This window comes from Orcinus orca, chromosome 4 (assembly GCF_937001465.1).
Source record: "Orcinus orca chromosome 4, mOrcOrc1.1, whole genome shotgun sequence".
Lineage (NCBI taxonomy): Eukaryota > Metazoa > Chordata > Mammalia > Artiodactyla > Delphinidae > Orcinus > Orcinus orca.
This window is the reverse complement of record NC_064562.1, coordinates 103,377,877-103,394,471: the sequence shown is the minus strand read 5'-3', so window position 1 is coordinate 103,394,471 and position 16,595 is coordinate 103,377,877. Positions and strand designations below refer to the sequence as shown.

At 44.9% G+C, this 16,595-nt stretch overlaps 1 protein-coding gene across 2 annotated transcripts in view; it reads right to left on the bottom strand.

Annotated features, from left to right (window-relative positions):
- Positions 1 to 4,468: 4,468 nt before the first annotated feature.
- Positions 4,469 to 16,595, bottom strand: part of LGI2 (leucine rich repeat LGI family member 2) — a 32,023-nt gene continuing 19,896 nt past the window's right edge. For both annotated transcript variants that reach the window (XM_004266202.3, XM_049709464.1), the window contains one exon: positions 4,469 to 10,819. In XM_004266202.3, coding sequence (XP_004266250.1) covers positions 10,002 to 10,819 — 818 coding nt within the window. In that variant the 3' untranslated portion in view covers positions 4,469 to 10,001. The remainder of the gene's footprint in view (positions 10,820 to 16,595) is intronic.

Sequence of the window (16,595 nt, the reverse complement as noted above, 5' to 3'; positions counted from 1 at the left end):
CACGGGCCCAGCTGCTCCGCGGCACGTGGGATCTTCCCGGAACGGGGCACGAACCCGTGTCCCCTGCTTTGGCAGGCGGACTCTCAGCCACTGTGCCACCAGGGAAGCCCACTAATGCCATTCTTAAGGGCTCCACCTTCATGAGCTAATCACCCCCCAAAAGCCCCACCTCCAAATATCATCCCATTGGGGATTAGGCTTCAACATATGAATTTTAGTGGGAAACATTCAGTCCATAGCAGCTAGTGACAGGTTTACCTCAAAGCCCAAGAGTTGACAAAGATGTCTCTGAGGTATCCTGGATGGTCTTCAGAGCATCGCTACCTTTCTCTAGGTCAACCACAACCCACAAGCCTCCCTGTCACTAAGAATTCTTCTTGGGAGTGGTTAAGGAAGTTAAGGCAATTGCATTCCTCTTCCACACTCAATTCACAGTCAAGATTCTGATCATATGTCTTCAGGTAACCTCTCCTGATTTTTTTAGGTAAACTGAATATTTTCTCCTTTTAATTTTAATAAAGCTGTTTACTCAGGAGGCATATACCAACCTAGGAATGAACTATTTGTGGAAATGGCACCTGTCCCTTAAACAATGTGTGTGTGTGTGTGTGTGTGTGTGTGTGTGTGTGTGTGTGTGTGTCTGATGTGGCATGGTGTGTGGTGGAGTGTGGTATAGTGTGGTGTGTGTGCATGTAGTGTGTGTGTGATGTGGTATGTATGTGTGGGGCTGTGTGGCATGTGTATATGTTGGCTATTAAACTTCCTCAAATTAATGGACTCACTTGGCAACAATCTCATTCCTATAAGCCAATAAAAACATTATATAGTTATTCATTACTGCACAACAAATTACTCTCAAACTCAGCAGCTTAAAATAATAACACTTATTATCTCAGTTTCTGTGAGTCAGAAATGCAGGAGTGGCTCAGTGGCACAGGGCCTCTCATGAGGCTGGAGTCAAGATGTTGGCCAGGTCTGCAGTCATCTGAAGTCTTGACTGAGGTCGACAGATCCACCTCCAAGGTGGTTCACTCACATGGTGCTGGTGTTGGCAGGAAGCCGCAGTTCCTCCCCCATGGGCCTCTCAACAGGCTCCTTAAGTGTCCTCACAACATGGCAGCTGGCTTCCCAGAGTGAGCAGTCCAAGAGAGAACAAGAAGGAAGCCACAGTGCCTTTTAAGACCTATTCTCAGAAGTTACACACTGACACTTCCACTACATTCTGTTCCTTAGAAGCGAGTCACTAACTACAACTTGCACCCAGAGAGTGAAATCAGGCTCCAGCTCCTGGGAGGGGGGAGGGAAATCTAAGAATTTGTACACATATTTTAAAACCACCGTGAGTAACATGGTGCAGAAAGAGAGTAGCAAAGTAAGAATCTTAAAATTTTCTGAATTTACTACAGCAGCAATAAAATATATGAATGTTTGAGCGTTAGTGATTCTTTCCCTCTACTGTTGTCCCAGAAGAACTGAGGTGAAGAAATGGGAAAGAGGACCAGGCAGTGGATGACAAGGTGATGGAGGGGAGGTTTTTGGAACAGTGGAGACTCAGGACTGGGGCTGCTGCTGGGGGTAAGCTGTTGGAGAGTGAAGGGCTTGAGGGAGACTGGATTTAGGAAGCAGTGTGTAGAAGGTTATGAACAGGCTTTCCACTCCTTTCAGGGACACAAGTAGAGATCAGAATCACTCGTGTTAACTCTTTGGTTTGGGGCTGTTTCATTTAGTGCTACACTGTGGTGAGACTGGATCACATGGGCCTCATTATTTACTCGGGTTACATTCACACTTCCAGAGAATTTTCACCATGAACGTGAAATGGCAAGGAAATACTATTTTTAAAGCTTCTTAAATGCTTCTGCCTCTTACTAAAGACTTTTGTATTCTTGGTATCTAGCACAGCACTGTTCACATAGTGGGTACTCAATATGATCGGAAAAGAATCAAGTGAAAAAGTTCATTTGGATTTTCACATAATTTATGAACCAAGATGCTATAATCCAAAGGAACAGAGGAACAAGGTAAACTTGAAATGAAAATATTTTGGAGTTGCAACGTGTCCAGAATTCTTAGGTGGGTCAGCAAAAACAAAGGCAGGAGATCAGGAGCGAATCACCCCAGGGGTGAGCAGAGTTGCGCTTGGGGCCAGGCAAAATGTCAAGACTGCTATTTTTTCCCGAGGCCACAACCTTACTTTCAGATGCTCTTCAGGCCTACTGCCCTTGAGAGCAAATAGGGAGATGACAGAGCTAACTGGGCTGCCGACACAACCTGGAATCTCCCAGCCCTACTGCTGGAGATGTTGACTGGGGCTCTGGGTCATTTCTGGGGATGCTGGATGGGGGGAGGTGGGGTCTGGAGGGCACGGCCGGTTTCTAGTAGACTTTCTGGAGCAGAACCTGGAGATGTATGTAGGAGAATGTTCTCCAGGGCTCACATATAATTTCAGAAAGGCCTGGGGATTCTGGCGTGGTTCCTCCATTACTGTGGACCTCTTTGCCTGTGTTGCTTTGGTTTGTTGTCTGGGTGAAGGAGAATCTCAGGTTTACCAACAGGCTGCCTGGAGCAGAGGCCAAGAGGTGGGGTTCGCCAAAGGCCTTCAGTCTCAGCTCTGCTACCAGTTTGTTGGAAGAAGTCATTTGTGCCAATTAGACACGGTTAGTAAAGGGCTGTAGTGTCTGGGAGATAGGTAGAGAAGCCAATTGCAAGAATAGGTGATCAATGCAAGTAACACATTACTTATGCCTCCAGTTCTTTTTAGAGAATTAGTCCCCCTCAGTCAGCTCTCTGAGAAACAGAGAAAATAAGCGTGCTTGCCTTGCTAATGGGCACATGGTCAGAAAATAAGCACGCTTGCCTTGCTAATGGGCACATGGTCAGGACCGGGCAACTTGCACAGAGCATTTTAGTTCCAAGATGAAATGCGCTGAGAGACTGGGATGAATGAGCTTCTGACTTGCAGGTGTGGAAAAATTCAGTCCTTTCCTCCACGTCTCCACTAACACAAAACAATCATGAAAAGGAACGAGGCCCTTCTCCCCTCTATCCTGGTCAAGAGTTCTTGCCCTGGCATGAAGTGACCTTTTCTCCTACAAATTTGTTATCTGTATTTATAGCTCATGTTCCACTGGAATGCACTGGTCAAGGTTGTTCATGACTAGTGTCTACTCTGATCAGCAGGGCATCCATTCTATTTGGCTGGTGCCTGTTTTGGACACAGTCTAAGGTGATCTGTCTCCAGGAGTCATGCTCTTTATAATTCCCTCCCTATGAGTGAGGGTGGGACCTGTTTCAAATCAATAACAGGGCAAAGGTGATGGAATGTCATGCCCAAGATTCCTGATGACCATGAAGAAACCAACAGTTCATGTTGTGAAGACAGCTATGGTGAAGGTCAGTGGCCTGGAGCCATGAGGGGCCTCGAGGAGCTGGAAGTGTCCCCCCAACCACAGCCAGCAAGAAATGGGCCCTCAGTCCCATAATCACAAGGAAATGAATTCTACCAACCATCAGAATGAGCTTGAAATCAGATCTTTTCCTAGCTGAGCCTCCAAATGAGAATGTGGTCTGGCTGACACCTGATTGTAGCCTTGTGATGCCCTGAGCAGAGGACCTGGTGAGACAGGCCAGGACTCCTGACCCACGGGAACTGGAAGCTGATGAATGTGCTTCTGTTTTAGCCACCACATGTGTGGTCATTTATTAAACTAATTCAGGGCACACGCCATACCAATAGTTAAATATTTGGTTGTCACCCTTACTTGTCCCATTCATTGCACAGTTAGTCACACACTGTTTTGCAGAATATTCCTTAAACCTCATATTGTAACTATAGCTTCGTGCAATTATGACTTTTCCTCTTCACTGGATTGTAAATCCAATGAGGGCAAGAACTCTGGTCTTGTATTTTTTAAAAAGCCCCACAGCATATCAAAGTACCTGACACACAGTGGGGACACAGTCATACGTGATTTGAGGTTTTGACCCTTCATTTGTTCAACTAAACCAAAGGGGTCTTAGATTAAAGGCAGGTGGCCGACTTTGACTGCATGACTACTGGGTACCCGGTTAGACCTCAGACATGCAGAGAACAAATCAGAAGTCCTGACCTGAAGTTGATCATGGCTCAACACAGCCAATGGGATCTTATAATCTCATCTCCTTCTCACCAGCAGAATCAGAAAATACCCAAAGATCCCTAGAGTTCTTTGTCAATCTGTCAAGATTACGATTCTGCTGATCCAGCCAAGGTATAACCGTAAAAGTTCTTCAGTGACTTTTTAGTTTGCAAGTAGAAGAGGCACCTGCCATGCCCATCTTCCACGTAAACGGGGCGGAAGCCACCACGAGAAATGGGCATGTGCTGCCCTTCCTCAGTAGCCCATTGTGGGCAGCCCTTCAACTCCACGACTCAAGGGGCTCTATCCAGATTCAAGCAGACCAGAAATCAAAGCCATATTAGGCACAGGTTACTTTTTATTCACAGGCTTACAGAATATATTGAATTAAGAGGCAAGTCATTCGTTAAGTCTATTTACCAACAAGAGCTAAATATATATTCAGCCTTAAAATTCATCCATGGTAGCTTGCATTGTATTGTAGATTGCAAAATCTGCTTTCATATACATATCAACTATTCTTATTTGGCCTAAGTTATGCATTTAAAATACATAGAAATGGTACCAAATGGCATATTGGCCAGTTTGTCCCAGGTCTTATACATTCCTGATAGTCAAAGAGATTGATAGGGAATGCATAGTTTCCTACTAGAAAAAAGGCGGATTCTGATACAAGCAATGGAATGATGTCAGGATAGGAGTGCCTCCGTGTAGATCTCAGTAGCTTTACAATATAATTCTTATTTTAAATTGCATTACGCTTGGTTCTCTTCATTAACGATTGGGATGCTGTTAAATTTGCCTGGTCTTTCCACACTCTACTAGCTCGGTTGAGGCAAAGGAAACCATTAATACTTTTTCTTTACTTCCACTTTATTTCTACTTTCCCAAGAGAGTTTCCTCCACAGCCATCTGCCCCGCTTTTCTGCCCATTCCATTATCCCCCAAGTCTGGGCCACCTTGCTCACTGCATCAACTTCTAGATTATAGCATTCCACTCCAGAATGCTGTTTAACAGATTCTTTGACTACGGCCTAATTAAAGAATTCTCTTCCAAAACCACGAGCGAAGGCCTGATACCTCTGCAGAAGAATCAGGAAGCTGCCTAAGGACATTTTCTTTAGATGACATGCAAATAGACTCCCCTCCTGCAGACCTTCATCTCTCTTTCATTATACCCAGGTCGGAGAAATTTCCATCGTGAGTGTTCCTGGCAGCCAAACCTCCAGCATCCCACGCTGATTTCTTGCCTAAAAATACACAGCCTCTCACTCCATGGGGAAGAAAACTGCAACACTGCCATTTCCAGCACGCTCCCCAAAGGCTGATTACGGCCCGGGAGCAATTCATCATCACTCGTGCATTGGAGGTTTTAGTTTTTCCCTCATGGAACTCTTCTTGTTTATCTTGTGGACATTGTGACAAGAACCAGATGTGTCTCAACTTTAACATCCCTCCCATAGCTATCTGGGGAAGGGGTTGGGGAGAAACTATCATGCTAGCTAAAAACCCTCCTTAGAACTGAAAATTATCTATAACTTCTGGCAGACTTTTAAGAGGGTCTTGCTTGTAAGAGCAGTTCTGTACTGTTTAATTGTTAAATGGACCGGTTGATGGAATGGTGTCTGTTCAGCACGATTTTCCCTCTATCTATGCACATTTTGTTGCATTTTTTAGTTTATCTCAAAGTGCTGCTATATTCAAAATTGGGATAAAAAGTCTTTACTGGGAGGGCATGGCAGTGTCACAGAAAGAAAATACAAAGCCTGCTGTTCAGAGGGAAAGCTCTAGCTCTGCCACTCACAACTGGATAACCTTGAGCGATTGACTTAAGGTTTTCTGTGTCTATTTCCTTCTCTCTGAAATTAGAATAACGTATGCCCTCCAATATGCCTTCAAAAACTGAAGAACTATTTATGAACAACTGAGATGAACACAAATGTACATCGAAAAATATAAAGTTTTGCCAAAATGCAGGGTGGTCTTATTATCCATTGCCTGAGAACACAGTGATACTCACACCTAAGGCTTGTTTTTAGAGTGTTCGTGAGAGATGTATTCCTGACCCCGTGGAGTTTGGGGACAAGTCCTCAATTTAAGGCTGTGTGGCTTGGCCACATGGCCATGTGGAGGGACTCGATCTGGGAGCCTAGACGCTGAGATTATAAAGAAGAAACAAACTGAGAAGATGTGGGTAATGGGAAGGAATGGAGATGCAAAGGCAGACTCTCTAAGGCCAGCTCCACAGGGGATGGGCCCACGTGTCTCTCTGCTTTGGGTTTCTGTTGCTGCTCTTTGGGGTTTTTTTGTTTGTTTGTCTTCCATTATTACTGGAAGAAAGCTTCTTGCAGAAATTCTTTCTTGGGGTTCTTGGGATGGAGCAGTAAAATTAACGAAGCAAAGCTTCCGCAGCCTCCCGTCAAGAACATCTCTGCTGTTTCGGTAAGTTGGCCAGAACAAATACCTCCTCCCTTAGCACCGGGACTGTACATTGCAGCCTCCGATGTTGTCTGCAACTTTTAAAAAAGAAAAACTGATTGTAGCCGAGTGGGTTTCCCACCCTCTCATCCCCACACCCCTCCCCATCCCCAGTTGCTTTAGCTCTTCCTTTCACTCTCCAGTATCTCATCTGGACTTAGCAAGTCCCCCCACTCCCAGTCCCGCCCCCTTTGCTCCCTGGTTTTCCAGATTCCAGGCCACGGTTCCCAGCATGATGAGTGCAGAGGGCGGCCCCTAACTCCGCCCTCAGAGGTAAAGGCTGGGAAGGTGGTCACTGCTGCATGGAGGCAGCACTGAGAAAAGATGCTCCTGCTGTCTCCTCTACGTTTCAACCCGGCACGAGTGCTAGGACAATCTAAATGTCTCTTACACTCCTTGCCAAGTGCGCATTTTTCCACCCAGGCTTGTTGCCTGAGGGGCTCCGTGCGCCAGAAAGCATAGCTTGCCCGTCTTGACAGTCAGAGGAAAGGCAGATCAGCCTCCGATGTGAGGATCTGGGTATTTCTAGTCAATGCAAATAAACCAGGAAGGCAAAAGAACATGGAAGAAAGAGTGATTTGTGCTTAAAAATGAAAACAAACCACTTTTTTCTTGTTTGCTCCATGGTTAGTAGGAAAGTTTCAAGCAGCAGCGTTACTATGTGTGGGTGAATTAGTTCGGCTGGAAGCCCTGAGCCTGCAGTCCCACAATGTTCCCAAGAGCGCTGCTGTGACATGGCCACATCGTTCTCTAAGTGCTGTTTATTGCCTCCATCTGCACTGCTCAAAGTCTGGAAACAACAAACACATCCATATTTGTGACAAAACATCTACCTACTCATGACTTGGCAAACAATCATTAAAAAACAGCAATACAGGGCTTCCCTCGTGGCGCAGTGGATAAGAATCTGCCTGCCAATGCAGGGGACACGGGTTCAAGCCCTGGTCCGGGAAGATCCCACATGCCATGGAGCAACTAAGCCCGTGCGCCACAACTACTGAGCCTGCGCTCTAGAGTCCACGAGCTACAACTACTGCAGCCCGTGCACCTAGAGCCCGTGCTCCACAACAAGAGAAGCCACCGCAGTGAGAAGCCCGTGCACCACAACGAAGAGTAGCCCCCGCTCGCCGCAACTAGAGAAAGCCTGTGCGCAGCAACGAAGACCCAACACAGCCAAAGATAAATAAACAAAACAAAACAAACAAACAAACAAAAAGAGCAATACAATACAAGGTGACTGTGCTACTTTCACAGCCACAAGAGAACTTGTTGGGTTTCTCTTTGAGAACCACTCTTGAAAGCACTCATTTCATATTCTCTGAAGAGAACCAGCTAACCAGGCAGACTATCTACCTGGAAACTTCCACAAAACCAGACCCCATGAGCTTCCTAAATGGGCCACACCAGAGAGGCCATCTTGTCCCCTGCGTGTGGACCGGGGTTCAGTATGTCTGGCTCCAAATCTGGTCCCTCTGGATCAACCTGAGACCCTTCCCACCCCCAGCCCCAGCCTGTACCGGATGAGCCCCTGCCAGCACGTCACCCTGTGTAAGGGCATGGGTTTCCTCTGCAAACGTGCTGGGAGAGGAAGGGGCATCGCCATCACGAATACCCGGGGTTCTGCAATTTGGTGCCACAGCACCTTCAGAAGGACTGGAGTGGCAGCAGCAATATAAGCAAGTCGACAAAGCAGGACTGTGACTTGAGTAGGCGGGTAGGCAGATGGGCAGGTAGGTAGGCTGGTATTCAGTTACTTGAAATATTAAGTTGCCCAGAGGACAAAGACATGCATCCATCACAGAATCATCCTCTAGGCAAGAAACACAAGAGAAGGAAAAGACCTACAATAACGAACCCAAAACAATTAAGAAAATGGGAATAGGAACATACATATTGATAATTACCTTAAATGTAAACGGACTAAATGCTCCCACCGAAAGACACAGACTGGCTGAATAGATACAAAAACAAGACCCATATACTTGCTGTCTACAAGAGGCCCACTTCAGACCTAGAGACACATACAGACTGAAAGTGAGGGGATGGTAAAATATATTCCATGCAAATGGAAACCAAAAGAAAGCTGGAGTAGCAATTCTCATATCAGACAAAATAGACTTTAAAATAAAGACTATTAGAAGAGACAAAGAAGGACACTACATAATGATCAAGGGATCGATCCAAGAAGATGTAACAATTGTAAATATTTATGCACCCAACATAGGAGCACCTCAATACATAAGGCAAATGCTAACAGCCATAAAAGGGGAAATCGACAGCAACACAATCATAGTAGGGGACTTTCACACCCCACTTTCACCAATGGACAGATCATCCAAAATGAAAATAAATAAGGAGACATAAGCTTTAAATGATACATTAAAAAAGATGAACTTAATTGATATTTATAGGACATTCCATCCATCACAGAATCATCTCTAGGTTTCAAAGAACATCAAGACTTGTATAAAAAAGCCCTCTCTGACTCCACAAAGCCTTACTTCAAAAATTCTACCAAATGCTCAATAGATGAAAATACCTGTTCTATTGCTCTAAAGGACAGAATAAAAAGCACCATTCAGTCTTTGGCCTGTCTGCTGGTTACCCACAAACTCGAAGGATGGGTCCAGAGAAGCAGATGAGTCATGGAGAGCATCAAACAAGCACAATTGCTCTGGCCACCATGCGGGTCATCTCTGAACCCCAAGAAGAGGGGGAAACTTCTTTGTCTCACTCCTGGGTCCACAGCCTGTGATGGACCAATACACGTGTCAGCAGAATATTTTTTCTGTAGCAGAGGAAGCAATGCTAAACGTTATTTTGTTAACACACCCGTGATGAACATCCATCTATATGAGCCAATGAAACAGTCAAGGCTCTGCTATTAGGGGGGATTCAGGAAACAGGGAAGGCTCAAAATAGCATTGCTGAGTGTTATCAGATTTTTAAACTAATCATCAGCAAATCTTTTCAGCTGACTTTGGCTTTAAGAGTTCTTACCCACTAGATTGCTAAAATGGAATGAGAAGGGCCCATAGTGTGTTTGGTCTTTTTTTGTTTTTATTTCATTGTAAGAGCTGTCCCATCTTATCCGATTTTCTCCTTCCTCATTAAAAAGAAAAAAAGGCGCATTGTTTCCTTAGATGGTAAGACTTAACGTTGTACCGTTTTCTCAGTAATTACAGGCTTTCAGATGTGTTTTTAAGTGGGAGAATGGACATGTCATGCAGTTAGCCAATAAATGCAATCCCTGATTAAAATATGACTTCTAAAAGTTTGAAAACTTCTAACTACTTCCCCAGTGCATTTGTAATTTCAGACCTGTGAACCTGGATTCTTTTTTCCCCTTGGTCCTCTCCCGTGACAGCTAAAGCTACACGTCTTTTAAATTCACCAATCACACCTTCACAAACTTAAGTCAACAACTATGTGTTCAAAAATCTTTGTCTTCCCTTTGAAACTGGATGCAAAAAAGAAATCTCTCCTGTCAGTGGAGACGGCTGTGAAGGAACGAGGCGCCTGCACATATATCTCCTTAAATTTTTTGAAGAGCTGCTTCTCTTTATCCCACTGGTATATCTGGGAGAACGTATAGTCACTCCCCAGGGCCAGGTAGTGATTCTCTTTAAAAGAAAAGGGCTGCAGGGTCATGGCCCCCCGGGATGGGAGAGCCTGGACCTCCACAAACTGCTTACTATTCCACCTCATGACCCTTGAGTCCCCGATGAAGCGGGTGAGGGAAAGGTAGAGGGCGTTCTGCATCCGGAAGCTCTTCACGGCCAGCACATCCTCCATGTTGGGGATGTCGCTGTGGGGGACAAACTTCTTAGAGCTTTTATTCCACTGGAGGATGATGGGGACCTGGGAGCGGCTGGAGAGGATCAGGTGTGATTTGCCGTCTATTTCAACAAACTCGGCGTCCGTGTCCCTGAACCACTCGTGCAGAGACTGGTACGAGTAGAATCCTTTGCTGTTCCATTTATACACGGTCGACAGACCGGCTTTGGAGCTGTCTGCAATGACAAAGAACGTCTCGTCCTCGATCTGAAACAGCTCGATGTCGTTGGGCTTGGAAATGCGAGAGACTTCTATGTCCTGGAATTTGACAAACTTGGTCCAGCTCTCGTCGTATCTGTAAATGTGGGAGCCGCCGAAGAGCTGGGCCACCACCACAAAGACCTGGTCGTCGATGAGGATGGCCTTACAGCCCACGATGGACTGACCTGCGCTCCAGAAGAGGGGAGATGGGGTTAGGGCAGCCACCGTGAGAAACACTCGTCCAGAGTCAGAGAAAGACAAATATTATATGATACCACTTATATGTGGAATCTAAAAATAAAACAAGTGAACTTATTTATAAAACAGAAACAGACTCACAGACATAGAAAGTACACTTATGGTTACCAAAGGGGAAAGGGGGTGGATAAATCAGGAGTATGGGGTTAACAGATACACCCTACTATATATAAAACAGGTAAACAACAAGGACCTACTGCATGGCACAGGGAACTATATCCAATACCCTGTAATAATCTATAATGGAAAATAATCTGAAATATATATATACACACACACACACACACACATATATAAAACGGAATCACTTTGCTGTACATCTGAAACTAACACAATATTGTAAATCAACTATAGTTCATTTTTTTAAAAAAAAAAAATAACAAAGAACAATGAACAGAGTAAATATTTATTTATGTAAATCTAAACTATATATAGCAAAAATTTCTTTAGGTAAATTAACTGTATTGAATAATAATATATTAAACAATCAGAATATTTTTGCGTTTAATCAAGAGAATGAAAAGGATAAATCTTTATGTAAATCTAATTGGTACAAAACAATAATAAAATCTTTAGGTAAATAAAAAAAAATGCCCGTCCACAGTGAAACTGGAACCCTTATGAACTGCTGGTGAGAAATATAACATGTTCAGCCACTGTGGAAAACAGTATGGCGATTCATCAGAAAATTTAACAAAGAATTCCATATGATCCAGCAATTCCACTTCTGGGTCTGTACCCAAAGAACTGAAAGCAGGGTTTTGAAGAGATATGTGTACGCCGTGTTCATAGCAGCATTATTCACAATAGCCAAAAGGTGGAAACAACCCAAGTGTCTACTGATGGATGAATGGATAAACAAAATGTGGTATATACACACAATGGATTATTGTTACACCTTAAAAAGGAAGGAAATTCCGACACATGCTGTGTCATGGATGAATGTTGAAGACATTATGCTAAGTGATATAAACAGTCACAAAAAGACACATAGTGTATGATTCCACTCACATGAGGTACCTAGAGGTGTCAGATTCATAGAGATAGAAAGCAGAAGGGTGGTTGCCAGGGTCTGAGAGGAGGGGAGAATGGGGAATTACAGTTTAATGGGTACCGAGTTTCAGTTTTTCAAGATGAAGAGCTCTGGGGATTGATGCATTTATTGAACCACCCACAAACACAGTTAAGACGGTAAATGTTATGTTATGTATATTTCCCCACAATTAAAACAAATAGTTTTAAAAGTACCTCCATCGAAATAGGTAAGTGTTGGTCACCTGGGCCTCTGGCATCTTTGGAGGCAGGTGTATAATTCAGGAAATTCACTAAGACACCAAGCGAATTGTCTGCATGCTATTCCCGACTCCATAGGGGAGAATGAGGCATTTAAACGGGTTTCTTCTCTTGGGGGGTAAAAAGCTAGGAGTCAGGACTTAGAGGCAGGAAAAAAAAAAAATGTAATGAGAGCTCTTGAGGACGTTTGACCTTTTCTGATTTCTGAAGCTGAGCGGAGGCAGAACAGACCAGTGTTAAACCTTGTGACTCTAGACCACACGGCCCAGCACCTCATAAGCTTTCTGACCCTGTGGCAGTTCCCTCAACTCCCTGTGCTCAGGCTCCTCCCCTACCAGATGCGACTAAGGATGCTGCCAGCCCTGACCTTACACACCCGCTGTAAAGACTACCTGAGAAATTTCACGGTCAGGGTTTTTAGCACAGAGCTTGCACACACAGGAAGTGATCAATAACTAGTTGCTCTCATTATTGGATCATTGAGGCAATTGAGATCACGAGCCATGATCTGAATGATCTAGCTCAGGCGGCACCAAACCAGAACTTTGCAGGAAAAGGGGAACATTTTCAGTCGTGACTGCCCTGTCTGGGTCACCTCCCATCACCTTCTCCCTATCTGCACCCAGACCCCCCACCCGCACCGTTCCAGCCAGACAGCAGTAAGACCACCCACATCTCAAAGAGTATTATTGGCCCGTCATCTAGGTCATTCAATTAAAAGTTATTTCTTTCTCCTAATTTTCTAGGCAGTTTGGACCAAAGTGAATTTGGTCTGTAAATTACAAGGATAATTACCCAATTTCTGTCCTCAGTATTAACATTGGGGGCAGACGGTTGGTGGATTTTCCGGTGGTATTTACTTTTCTCTTCCACTGCTTTGGCTTTCCTGCAAGAATCTGGTCCCTTTCCTTTGTTTAAAACTAATTATGGCATCTTTTCTGAGTATAAAGGTTTTTAATGTTCATCAGAGCAAATTCTGAAAATAATAATAGGTAAGACATAAAGGCACTATACTAAGCACTTTACATGCTTATTATATACTTAGCATACACTTAATTTTGTACCCTGTTTTATAAAGGCACAGAGAAGTTAAGTAACTTATACAAGGTCACACAGCTACAATGTGATGGAGCCTGGGATCCAAATCCAGGTAGTCTGGCTCCAGTCTACACTCCACCACCAATGTACCAAAAAGTACAAAGAAGAAAATCAAAATCACTTGAACTGCAAATGCTGAAATAACACTTAATATCTTGATATATTTAATTGCCAATCTCTGCACATATCCAAATGTGCCTTTTAAAAATAGATCTGGGCTTTTAGTGTACATGGATTTTTTATAACCTGCTTTTTTCCCTTGGCCACTATGTTGTGAACATTTTCCCATGTTATTGCGTCTTCTACAACTTGAGTTTTTAACACTACATGGTAATCCATTGCATGGAGGCACCATATTTTATTTAATCCCCTACTGCTGGACATTGCACTTATTTCCAGTTTTTCATTATTGTAAGTAATAGGCTTCCCTGTAGAGAAATCTGTGTTTGAAAACCACCTGGCAGTGCCCTTAAATGGAGAGATTGCGGGGTAGACATTGTGCACATTGTTAAGGCTTCTGGGTTTCAACTACCAAACTGCTCCTCAGAAACTGCACTGACTCCCCCCTGACAGCACTAACTGAGGTGCATGCTCCTCCTGAGTCCCTGGCTACGGAGGTCCCTTCTATCTAGAAGCATCCTGCAGCTATCCTGGTCTCAGCCGAGGGGCCGTGTGAGAAAGAATTCCTTTCTTGGAGATGCTCCCTAAAGCGTCCTCTTTCCAGGTGTAGCCTGTGGAGTTGTAGCTTATGGAGTTGTCAGCAGCAGCAGAAATCCTCGTGTGTGTGTGTGTGTGTGTGTGAATATGTGTTTTAATCTAGGAGGAGAGATGCTGCAACATACTTCGTGGGCAGAAATCAAAAGGCAAACAAAATGAACCAAAAGCAGGAGAGCTGAGAAGAGATGTAGAGAGAAAAAGGAGCAAAACCTGGCAGTGGCGGAGGGCGGCTCATGACCCTGGGTCTCCCTCTCTCACTAGAGGATGGATGTCCCTTTTGCACAATGCCCAGCAGGGCCACAGAGGGGGAAGCACGTGTCCCGCCCATTCCTCGGAGCCCCAGACTTGCCGGCCATGGATGGAGAAAATCCTGCCCAGCTCTTGCTGACTCTGGGATCACCCTGTGATCAAACGAGATGATAAATGAGGCATGCACAGCCCCATGAGGAGAGAACGGTCCACGTTTACCTTGGTCTTGTTCGAGGCAAGTGGTTCTGGGGCTGTGCCCTTGCTCATCCATTTGTCATCTGCCCAGCTCGTGTGAGCTGCAGGGCCTTCCTTCACACCAGGCTGAATTCCAGCAAGCCACACTCTTTCCTCCACAGAGCGAGCAAGGCCCCTACTTCTGTAACCACCCTCTTTCCCAGCCTCCCTCAGGCCATGCTCTGCTGGCCCTGGCACTCCTATGCTTTTGAAAGTTGTGGAGACAATTTTATTGAAGTCAAAGAATTAGGGTCTATGGGAGAAGGAGGGCTGTTCCTATTTTTTTTTTTCACTATAAAACAGAGACAATAAGTACACATTATGAGGTTGTGTAGCTGACGAAAGAAACAGCTTATAAATCACTGAGTATGTAAATGTGAGTTGCCTTCCTCTAAGTGAAAAATTATGTGATGAGATTTGTGTTTAATGGAAATTCATGCAATAAGGGAGCAGAGAAGGCAGACTTCATTCCAATCCGGTCATCAAGAAATGCTTCCTGTAGGAGGCTGCATTTGAGCCTGGAAACCCAGGTGAAGGGAGAAACAAAAGAGAGGTGGTTGAATTGTAAGATGTGATCAGAAATCAATGTGACAGGAATTTGGCAATATGTATTCGGAAATGTGTGTTGGGACCCTGATGTATGAAATCTGTGTGCTTTCATGAATTAAGAAGAGTAAGAGATCCAAACCTGGTGGATTTGCCTAGCGGTGGTAGCAAGGAATAATAATCAAATATCTATTTTTTATCCGCAACTGATATCCCAACACTTGTTGAGAACTTACTATACGCCAGGCCCCATGCTAAGTGTTATATAAGCTACCCAGTTAAATTCCCATGGGCCCAATACTATGATGATACCATTTTACAGATGGAATTCCCACTTTACAGATGAAAGGGGCTCATGGAAATTAAAACTTGCCCAAGGTCACCAGCTAGAAAGATCTAGAGACAGATTTATGAAAAACCAGTGTGATGTTGGAGTTCATAAACTTAACGAACACAATTTTGTAGCTCACTTCTTGGGCTTGGCTGTGAAGAGGATCCCAGTGGGCTGCATGTCCAGCTGCCCACCTCTCAGAAGATTCAGACTTCAACACTCAGAGGCCAAGGGATCCCTGGAAACCAGTAAGCTCCAGCCCTGGCTCTGGCCACACCCACTCTGCTCTCACTGACCACTTCCTACCCGCAGCTCTGCGGCCTCTGCTGGGTCCAGGCCATTAGCACTTGCCTGAATCCTTGCAATAGCCTCTCAACTACTTGCTCTGATTCCACTCTGGTCCCCTCCCCACACACGGACTACTCTCAGCCCAGCAGCTGGACACAACCCAGCATTCTGTAGCAGGCACCTGCATCTTCTATGCAGCCTGGCTGACCTCTGCACAAAGGCAAAAGTCCAAGTCCTTCGTAGGACCTGCAAGGCCCCCCGATCAGCCCTCTTACCTCTCTGACTTCGTCTCCTACAGCTGCCCCTGGATCATTCTGTCTAAGCCAAACCAGCCACCTGCCTGTTCATCCAACAGGAAAAATACCCTCCTGCCTCTGGACTGCTGCACTCACTCTTCCCTGTCTGGAATGTTCTCCCCGCTGTTCCCACCCTCCATGTGCATCAAGCCCTCATGTCCCGCAAGTTTTATTCAAACACCTTCTTAATGAGGCCTCTACCAGACAGTCTATCTAAAATTTCAGTCCTCTCATGCCAACACTTCAAATCTTTCCTCCCTGCCACCTCTTCCCTTCTTAGCATGCTGCCATCTAAGGTGTTGTACGTATTACAATTATTTGTCTTATTTTAGTGTCTCTCTCTCTCCCATTATAACACAGACTCCTTGAGGGTGGAGGTTTTCTTGTGACTTGTTCACTGCTACGGCCCCAGCACCTAGACTGGGCCTGGCTCAGAGGAAGCACTCAAGAAATCTTTGGGAACAAGTGAAAAAAATGAATGAATGACTTGATGAACCTAGGGGTGTGACCAGCTGCTGTACGTAGGAAGGGCAGGTGGAGGGCAATGCTGTCCCCTCCTACCAAGGTCAACCTGGGAGAAGGAAAGGGTGGGATGCAGCAGTGACAGGTCCCGGGCTCTGCCTTGGAAGTAACAGTGGAGTGGTTCAACAT